Consider the following 10,453-nt stretch of genomic DNA (forward strand, 5'->3'; position numbering starts at 1 on the left):
ATCCCTGCTTCTGGGGACAGAGGTTCCCTGCGAGACTCTCTTTACTCAGTACGTTTGCTGTCTCGGTCCCTTCCTGTTGTCACCCTGCCACTATGTGGTTCAGCCCCCGTGGTTCAACCATGGTTCGACTCATAGCTTATGTGTAATTTCTGGGATCTAACGTGTAAATGTATGAGTCAACCCCGAATCGTGGCTGCGAGGGCATATGGTCATGACACTGCAGCGGGTTTATCGCAATGGAGACAAACCAGCAGGGACATAGCAAGAGAGACTGAGTTTACAGAAGAAAGCTGTAAGTAAGAGTATCAAACATTTCGCCTTAATGCTGAATTGTAGCTGTATATTGTGGTGATTGTATTGTATACAACCAGGCCTAATGGAGTAGGCTACCTCTTCATTTGTTTTCATTAATAGATCACCTCTAGGTTTCGAGACTTTCTTTTAAAGTGGTATTTTTAGCCAACTCTGCATTACAAACCTTTCATCGTATGTCCAATCGAGGAATCTGTGTCTAATAACGACAGAGACAATTGATTATCGATTGAATTACTCAGGATCGATTAAACCCTTTAGCCCACGTGCGCAAAGTAACCCTGTCAATGACGTCATTGAGCTATGTAGTTGTCAGACAGGACAAGACATGTATTGGTTAGAGACCCATAATTTCTGCCAAGGATGAACATACGGCCGACAAAACTGTCCCGTCTTGTTAGCGACAAGCTGGATGTAGCTGACCTTTGGTCATGAGCCTTGCTGTTTATGGTGTATCACTTTGAATGTCAAACCAAAACGTAAATGTAGTGAGGTTTCGTAGTGAGTACCGTCTATGGGACGGGTCAATACCGCAAAGGATTGCTAGGCTATATCATATAGGTGGCCCCGTTTGCGACTAAACGCTCCGGCGTGTTAGGCCTGATTTCTTCCTTTGGGAATGAACGCTTATAACCCGGAGTTTTTGTGGAACTCCCTCACCAAACCCCACCCTATAGATTCTCCCTCATGAGTTGTCTCTGTTGCAAACACAAAATTGGTGCCTTCTTTCCCAATGTGGTCACAGTCTTGTGTGAATCATTGTCAGCCAGTGAGAGAACACACACACACACACACACACACACACACACACACACACACACACACACACACACACACACACACACACACACACACACACACACACACACACACACACACACACACACACACACACACAAGTTGGTCTATTTCCAATCTTGTTTTTGTTTTATTGTGGGGGCTTAGAGCCAGCTGGAGAGTGTCTTCGCAAGCCTACATAGGTAAGTTACGTACAATAACTTTCTTAAGTTACATACATTAACCGTTTAGTCCATTACTAGGACATGTAGCTGTTTGTCAGTGTTTTCACAGACTGACAGCTATTGTCTCTCTCCAGCGATTGTCCATAATTTACCATGTAATACGATGATATGGATGTTTTCCATCTGATCCTAAGCTCATTTTGTTCAAAATGTGATGACTGAAGACATTTCTCGTCTAGATTTCACACTGTGGATGTGCATTTTCCTTATATCTTAACGAAATGACAAACGTTAAATATCATCGCATCACATCGCCACAACTTGGGTTTCGAATATGATCCCCTTGTGCCATACATACTCGCTCCTACCATAAAGTAGAAATTGCTTGGATCTTGTGTCCATACAGTTAACATGCATGAGAATAACAGACACTAGCTAGTTAAAATCTGTCTATTTTAAACAGTTTCTTGATGAGTAATATGATGGTGGCGGAGAAAAGGCTTGTTACGGTAGTCGTCCTTACGTCCTGTCAAACTGTTCCTTCACACCACAGTAACAGTTCCAGTATGTAACATGTAGGTTGGCCAGTAGCAGTGAGGTTCCAGATTGCAATCAACTGAATTCCCCCCCTCACCCATTCCTTCCCATCGCCTGTGGGGGCTTGTACTGACCGGTATTGTGTAAGGTGCCTGTAGGTACTTCCAAAATGATATCATTGTCGACAGTGTGGAACAAAGTGTCAAGTGATGAGGTTCCTGTTTTTTCACCACATCAATAAAATAATTATTACTCATTGAGCTGAAGAGGACTGTACGTACACATGCTCTGTGATTTCGGTTTTGTAAGAAACCAGCATACATTTTTAATGAGCATTCTTCCCTAGGCTGTAAGGCCTGCCCCAAACAACTTCTAGGACACTTGTATACAACTTCTTGGTGTATGTGTGGATGTGAAGCATGGCGCTTCAACATGGCGGTCTCTCTAGAAGAGGACCCGCTCCCTATGTAGATATAAAAGACTCATTTTAATCACCAAAATCGTATTTTCATTATAAACAAAGTCATACATATTTATAAATATTATTTTCCATTTCCACAAAGGCTGTTCCACTGGACGCAACTTTATCCTGAGCACTACACCTTTAACAGAATATGTCCTCAATGAGATTAGCATCAGTGCTGAGAATGGCAGACCTTTGGAGTTAGATGGTGTGCTGGCATACAGGTAGCTAGCTACTTATCAAAAGGTTCAGAGAGCAGAAAGTTGACTTTTGGTTATGGAACAAAATACCACCGCTACCACTAATATTTGGAACCTCCTATTTAAAGGTCTGCTATGAACAAATTTCAATAACAATGATTTGAGGCATTCCTTATTTTTAATCCCATTGCAAATATACTTGGAGATCGGCCTGATTAGTTGAATGCATGTTTTTGTGATGCTTTTCTTCTTGTGTTAGTATAGTTAATTATGCTTTGCGAGTCTGTTGAAACTCTGTTATGTTTGAGAAGCACACACAAACACATCGTAGGCCTGCCTGTATAGACATGTGTGTCAGTCAGTGCCAGTATACTCAGACGCTACAGTGCAGTCACTGTCCTAGCCACAACCAGAGCAGAAGACTCAGCTCCCTGACAGCAGCTCACTAGATTATAGTAGCCAACTAAATGTTATGAGCTTGCTTAATGCTAGTAGCCTACTAAATGTTGTCAGCCTACTAAATGTTAGTAGCCCACAAAATGTTAGTAGCCCATTAAACGTTACACGCCAGCACAATGTTAGTAGCAAGCTACATTTTTTCAGCATACTAAATGTTTTGAGCCTGCTTAATGCTAGAAGCTGGCTGAAAGCTAGGTCACAGAGAGCGGAAAGGTCCATCAGAGCCATCTTAGTCACTACCCAATCATGTGAGAAGATTGCCTCTGGCCAGCTGGCCTCGGAGTGTCCTCCCCAGATTAGAACCGTGTGACATTCATACCTCCCTGACCGTACGGCGCCGCTCGACGCTCTCCCTCCCCCCCTGTGTCTGTGCAGCGGCATGGCTCCCCCCCCCGAGGACGGCGCGGGCAGCTGGACCTGCAAGCAGGTGGCCGGCTGGCTGCGGACGGAGGGCTTCGGGGAGTACGTGCAGCTGCTCTGCACCCAGCACCGCCTGGACGGCAGCGGCCTGCTGGCCCTGACGGAGGCGGACCTCCGTGGACCCCCGCTGGGCCTCGCCGTGCTGGGGGACATCAAGCGCCTGTCGCTGGCCGTCCGCCGCCTCCAGAGGCAGAACCGGTCGCGGCGGGAGGAGCTCGGCCTGGACGCGGCCGACGGGCTCTCCAACGGGGGTGGGGGGCCGGCGGTGTGCTGGGCCGGGGGGCTGGAGAGGAGCTGGGCCGACGGGGCGGGGGGGCGGTGTCTGCGGGCGGACCGGGGGTGTAGCGGCGGCGGCGGCGGCGGTGGCTGCGGCGGGGAGTTCTGCCTCAGAGACCGCGGGAGTCCGGCCCACGGGCCGGAGGGACTGCTGTGCTACGCCCACGCCAACGGGAGGAGCAGGCACCACATGGCGGGCCGGCTGGACCCGGAGCTGTGGAAGACGGCGCTCAGCTTGATCTACGTCCTGTTTGTGTTCGGCTTCACCTCCTTCGTCATGGTCATCGTCCACGAGCGCGTCCCCGACATGAGGACCTACCCCCCGCTGCCGGACATATTCTTAGACAGGTGTGTGTGTGTGTGTGTGTGTGTGTGTGTGTGTGTGTGTGTGTGTGTGTGTGTGTGTGTGTGTGTGTGTGTGTGTGTGTGTGTGTGTGTGTGTGTGTGTGTGCCAGTAACGCATTTAAGAAAAGCATGCTAGATTGTGCAATCAGATTAGTTTCATTAACAATCTGTTTTTGGTGTCTATATCTAATCTTCCTGCATGCGTTTTCTCTCTCTCTCCTCTGATAGTGTTCCCAGAATTCCTTGGGCGTTTGCAATGGCCGAAGCCTGTGGCCTGATTCTGTGTTACATCATCTTGTTGATCCTAATTCTTCACAAACACAGGTAACGCATCGTAGCAGTTCAAAGTATGAACGTATGTCGTACTTGAGTTATGCCCCACTTAAGTTAAGTAGGTGAAGTCTGGTTATTTTGGTTTTGTAGAAAAGGTAGATCCAGCTTTTTTTTGTACGCCTCAAACATGGTCCTACTTCAGTGTGCTGCGGTTTCTCTCGTCTGTCTGCCTCAGGTCCATTCTGTTCCGTCGGCTCTGTTCCCTGATCGGGACAGTGTTCCTGCTGCGCTGCTTCACCATGTTTGTCACCTCCCTCTCTGTGCCTGGCCAGCATCTAAAATGTGCTAGTAAGGTACGGAAATAGTTCAATAACACAAATTCTATTCATCCGCCTTATAATGCAAATTATTAGGAGGAGGTTGACCCACCATAAATTGCAACCTCTGTGAAAATGATGGTGCAAATAAAAGTTCCATCATTGTGTTATGTTTTGATTTGAATCAACCAACACCACTTCAAAATAAAACCGGCGTTGCATAAATATGGTTCTAAATGTGTTTGCGTTGTTGTCATGTAACATGATGCATTCACCGCCCGCTTGCTGGTTGGGACGTATTGTTTCTCCAGATGTACGACGATACCTGGAGCAAGATACAGAGAGCACTAGCCATCTGGAGTGGCTTCGGCATGACTCTGACTGGCGTCCACACGTGTGGAGACTACATGTTCAGCGGCCACACAGTGGTCCTCACCATGCTTAACTTTTTTGTGACAGAGTGTAAGTGCCCAGCGCTAGGTGAAGTTATCCTTTATTGTCCCTTTTTGTGGGGCGATTCTTTCTCTGCTTTTGACCCCTCCGGGAGCCGGTGAACACATGGGGGGGGGCACACCCCTCCGGGTGTGCCGGTGTGCCCCCCCCATGTGTTCACCGGTGGGCTGCCGCGCCCGGGGAGCAGGTGGGGGCTTCAGGTGCCTTGCTCGAGGGCACCTCATCCTCGGATGAGGACGTAGGAGAGCTGTGGACCACTTCCCTCTAGAACAGCTTCTTCCACTGCAACATGTCTGAGTGATGCAGGGCCTAGCAACAATAGGAAACAGGATAGTGTAGTTGTTGGGGTGTTTGACGGATGAATAGCCCCGGGTTACCTCAGCAAGTCAAACAACACCTTAACCACTGCACTATCCTACGGTGTTTGACTCACAGATGAATTAATCTGGGTTTAACCATGAAAATAAACGGTGGAGATTTAACAACTCTTTACTCAAGGAGTTTGTGTCCATGTTAAAAGAGAAAAAAAAGGAGTTTGTTAAGATCAATCTAACTTCAGTGCCCTCATTACAAATAGTATGGGAAGCATTTCAGGTTACCTGTAGAGGATGGATTATTAGCTACGCCACAGCCAAGAAGAAAATAATAGTGATGAAGAAAAACAGTTTAAATTTTAGGGACTTAGACTTAAGAATCGCAACATATGCGGGATCTTAAGAATATAAGATTTAAAAATGAAATGATGATCTGTATGACAGAATTACAATCAATCATTCACGAGGAGACTGCATTTGCACTGTTAAGACTTCGTCGTAAATACTTTGAAAGTGATGAGAAAGCAGGCAAAATGCTAGCCCTAAGGTTAAAAAAATTACAAAATCTGCATTCAATTTCACATATATGTAAAAGCACTGGTGAGGTCATCTACGAACAAACAAATCATTAAAGCTTTCAGAGAATATTATTCAAAGCTTTACCAGACAGAAAGTTCCATAAACAAGAAAGAGATGGCATCTTTCTTTCAGGAGAAAAACAAGAATCAGCTGCAAAAGATTATCCAGACCAAGGAAGAGAGGTAGATTGGGAGTCCCAGATGTTCATTTTTATTAATTCGCTGATAATGCTAGGTTTCCTTTGTTGTGGGCTTATACAGACCAGAGTGAGCAAGGGAGTTGGAAATGGGTTGAGGATTTTTTTTGGCCAAACAAGACAATCTTTCTCTCTAGCCGCTTTATGGTATTACCCGTACCCTAAAATCTATTCGAAAATAGTCAATCCTCTTACTAAATGTTCCATTTGAGGTAGTAAAAATTATTCAGAAGCGTCTCCCTTTTCAATGGAGCACACCATCTTGTCCTATATGGAGTAACCCTGTATTAAAAGCAGGTGGATCTTTATGACTTCATAAGAAACTGGACATTTAAAGGAATTTATTGAATATTATGAATTTTGTAAGTACATTTTGATTGAATTCTGGTCGTTTAAACCGGTCTTTGTCCAGAGTTGAATAATGACGCCCATTCATATCATCCCATCTTACTTCCACCAGACACTCCAAGGAGCTGGAACCTGATCCACACCATCTCATGGGTGCTGAACCTCTTTGGCATCTTCTTCATCCTGGCAGCGCACGAGCACTACTCCATCGACGTCTTCATCGCCTTCTACATCACCACGCGCCTCTTCCTCTACTACCACACTCTGGCCAACACGCGCGCCTACCAGCAGAGCCGACGCGCCCGTATTTGGTTCCCCATGTTCTCCTTCTTCGAGTGCAACGTGAACGGACCCGTGCCCAACCAGTACAACTGGCCCTTCGACAGGCCCGCCTTCATGAAGAGCCTGATTGGTTAGAGTGTGTGTGTGTGTGTGTGTGTGTGTGTGTGTGTGTGTGTGTGTGTGTGTGTGTGTGTGTGTGTGTGTGTGTGTGTGTGTGTGTGTGTGTGTGTGTGTGTGTGTGTGTGTGTGTGTGTGTGTGTGGGGGCACGAGGGAGGTGCTACTTTTGACCTGTACTTTTAGGGCTTTGTGCAGAATGTTTAAACTAATGTCTTTAACCCATACCCTTTTATTATTTGGTTCCTTATTTGATTCTTTACAAATAAATGGAGAGCCAGCACAGCAAATAACATGGCTTTAATGCTTAGACAGCAGTTTGTGTCATTCAGGATACGGTTAATTTGATCAAGGCGGGATTATGAAGGAAACAGAGAGCTCTTTTTACGCTTATTCTGCATAACGGTATGGAAAAACTTCTCCACAAACCTTTTATGTGACTGCATGTTTACTTTGGAGCTATTGTTCAAAGGCTAGGCTTTCTCGTTTTATAAAACTCGTATTTTTAAACCAAAGTGCAAATTTTCTTTAGCCAAAGAAATTACAGGAAATGTATTGCGTTTTTGAAATTGAGCTATTTGCAATACTGGGTTATTCGCTTCTGTGTTATTTATAATTTTGTATTTAATTTTTTTATCAGACTTATTGTTCTTTCACATATCAAGAAGAAACTATGCAGTTATGTATAGAGAAGAGTATAACGGGTTTATAATGTCTGAAGGGATTTGGGAATCGGTGGATTCAATTGGGTTTTTAGGGCGCATCAAAACATTTTTTTGCCACAATTGATGTTGAACATGTCGTTGATTTAGCACCTTTGTTTAAAAAACCTGTTTACAATGTAATTATTCCTTTTTTGTATACGTTATCACTGGAGTGGTGGTTTACAAGTTTATTTATTCGCAATGGAATTACTAATGATTTTCGCCGCTTGGCTCAACACTTTTTGTATTTCAGTCACAGAGATCACTTGCCCAGCGGCCTTGACCAATATTGTATTTTGGGTACTCGTTCAATTTCGATGATTAAAAAAACAACCAATACCTATACAATGCCTTGCGTGTTGCATCTATTTTATTTTAACGTAATCAAATGTGCGACAATGTTATCCCTGTTCGGTTTTATTCCAACAAGGTGTGCCTGTATAGCCTACAGCCTACTGTCTGCATGACCCAAACTGTCTGGTCCCCTATTTCCCCACGCCTTAAACGATCACTGCTACACACTTTTAGATTAGTATTCTGTTAATGATCAGAGATAGGCAACAGCTCCCGCATGAATATAAAGGCAGCAGCAGTGAGCGGTGGAATACTAAAGCTTCCTGTAGCCTAAGACCGCGACGCTTCTCAGGATGGTAAGAACTTGCATGCTTTAGAGATATCCTGAGAGTTGAATGTGGTTTGTTTTCAAATTGTTTTAATATTGCTTTGTTGTAAGTAACATTGTAATGGAAACCGAATGAGGTAAAATCTTATTGATATGTGTTGCACCCTTTTTGATATTTATAAAATTGGTAGTTTTACATTTATATTTAATAACTTATTTTTACTCGAACATTTTGAAAAGCTTCATTATTTGTGATGCTCATAAATAGGGATCAAAAAACTAATTTTGAGGATTTTCTAAAGACAAATATTCATAGGGGAAAACAAGGGCATAAATGCGACATTTCCCCTTTCAGGTATTGTTTTGTATCTTCCTTCCCTCAGAATACCCTCCGTGTTCTGGTTTGCCTACTGGGATTAGTTGCGCTTTCTCACTGTGACTGCTTTTTCGTGGAGCTGGTGCTAAAAGATCTAAAGAATCCTCCAACTGGTGAGTCCAACCGGCGTACCAATTGCAAACGCGGCCGACTTGCCGAAAAGGGAATCTCATTGAATAAATCTATTTTTTTTTTGTGCAGCGTGTGTGGATAAGGATGGCGGGATGCATGCCTTTGGCTCGGAATGGGTCAAGGACTGCCTCGAGTGCTCCTGTACGCAGAATGGCATGAGCTGTTGCAGCATGTAAGTGACATTACATTTAAGATCTATGATCGACATAAACAGCCCTTTTTTTGATGCCTTTAAACTTGAAACATTTCAATATAGTTCTTTGAATCAATATTTTTTCTTCCAGGATCCCTGACTTGAGTGCTACCGAAGTGCCAGAGGACTGCGAGCTGGTTGTGAATACAAATGCCTGCTCTTCCAAGTTTGTGCTGAAAGCAGACAAGACAAAGGAGTGTCCCATTGTTAGCTAAAGAAAACACGTTTTTTGCTAGAATTCACTCCTAGAAGGTGTGTGTGTGTGTGTGTGTGTGTGTGTGTGTGTGTGTGTGTGTGTGTGTGTGTGTGTGTGTGTGTGTGTGCGTGTGCGTGTGACTGTGTGAATACTTATTGAGTTCGCTGTGGCTTCACTGCTTACAATATCAAAAAAAGAATACTGAATAAACCAATCTGCATCTTTGTTGTCGACAAAATATCTTTGTCTATATACATTAACATGGAGCAGCCAGCTCTCTGAACAATTTGAATCAAGATCTAATGTAATAGCTTCACCACTCTGCGGCGGTAGAGTACCATTTGGGGCTTCATTTTCTTTGACATTATAACAGTTAAGGGACTTAAACGGGCCCGGTGTTACACCGAATTCTGCGACCCACCGAAAAGTGCGACCCCAGGGGGCGCTGTTGCACAACATGCACGTTTGCATTATAACAAAAACATAAATAAAACATAAGATGTCCCCCCCACCGGTGGGTCTTTCTTTTCTTGATAGTAACATTAATTCTTAACAGCGTTTTACACAGTAGCCTATAGGAAATGCTCAAAGGTAAAACAGCGTAATTTAACACTGACTGTAGATTTTTATGGGTAAAGAAGCAACGGCGAAGGACCGCACTAAACGCCCTATCATTGTATGGGTCTGTAAAATGCTAATCAAATCAAAACAAATGTATTCATTAAGCACATTCAATAAAAAGGTAATTGGTTGGGGCGAGATCTTGCCTGCCTACGCTTCAAACTCGTGCATATTGCAAAATATATGCAACAGCGCCCCTGGGGTCAAACTTTTCGGTGGGTCTCATGTAAATGTTTGTGTTTGGTCTTCTGTCTCTGGCAGCCAAAAAAGCAAGTCTGTCGTCTCTTCCACTAGCCTCAACAATTACTTCACTCTTCAACGGTGCCGAAGGTCTTCCAAGAAAGGATGAGTTCAAATCCAGCAGGCAGTCTGGATGGGAAGAGTGGGACCTGTGTGTTTTTGGTTTACAAAATGTGTATCTTGCCGAGCTATGACTATATCTCCAATGTGATTTATTCATATATAAATGTCACACTTGCAACTCAGAAACACAAGTGTTGGGAAAACAAACATTTATCTGAATACTGAATAATTTGTAAAGGAAAACTAATGCATCGACTGTTTTTAATGTTAAACGGATTTTTTTACATATTAAAACCTATGATATTTCATAGTTGTATGGCCTATATTAAATTGAATAGAGACGAATACCCCAATCTACTTCATGAAAACATTATACTAATTGATTTATTTCTCTGGATATAGAAGCCAGAGCTATATAGAGATAAATGGCTCTGAACGATTTTAATGATTATTTT

General features: G+C 43.8%; 1 protein-coding gene across 3 annotated transcripts; it reads left to right on the plus strand.

The window, feature by feature from the left end:
- Positions 1–15: 15 nt before the first annotated feature.
- LOC115559958 (sphingomyelin synthase-related protein 1) lies at positions 16–7,905 on the plus strand. 3 transcript variants are annotated; one of them, XM_030379197.1, is made up of 7 exons: positions 19–292; positions 1,258–1,292; positions 3,309–3,977; positions 4,203–4,298; positions 4,483–4,600; positions 4,876–5,026; positions 6,567–7,905. In XM_030379197.1, exons 3-7 carry the CDS (start codon positions 3,313–3,315, stop codon positions 6,869–6,871), a joined length of 1,335 nt encoding a protein of 444 aa, XP_030235057.1. In that variant the 5' UTR covers positions 19–292; positions 1,258–1,292; positions 3,309–3,312; the 3' UTR covers positions 6,872–7,905. The 3 variants fall into 3 exon arrangements, with proteins under 3 accessions (XP_030235058.1, XP_030235057.1, XP_030235059.1); XM_030379198.1 differs by lacking the exon at positions 1,258–1,292 and having other exon boundaries at positions 16–292; XM_030379199.1 differs by lacking the exons at positions 19–292; positions 1,258–1,292 and adding an exon at positions 1,304–2,602.
- The last annotated feature ends 2,548 nt before the right edge of the window (positions 7,906–10,453 follow it).

The sequence above is a fragment of the Gadus morhua genome, chromosome 15 (genome assembly GCF_902167405.1).
Source record: "Gadus morhua chromosome 15, gadMor3.0, whole genome shotgun sequence".
In the NCBI taxonomy this organism is placed as follows: Eukaryota; Metazoa; Chordata; class Actinopteri; order Gadiformes; family Gadidae; genus Gadus; species Gadus morhua.

Coding starts and splice junctions, on each gene's coding strand:
- LOC115559958 (XM_030379198.1), top strand. CDS start 3,313: ATGGCTCCCCCCCCCGAGGACGGCGCGGGCAGCTGGACCTGCAAGCAG. Junction 4,601..4,875: donor ATCTAAAATGTGCTAGTAAG/GTACGGAAATAG, acceptor TTGTTTCTCCAG/ATGTACGACGATACCTGGAG. Junction 5,027..6,566: donor TAACTTTTTTGTGACAGAGT/GTAAGTGCCCAG, acceptor TACTTCCACCAG/ACACTCCAAGGAGCTGGAAC.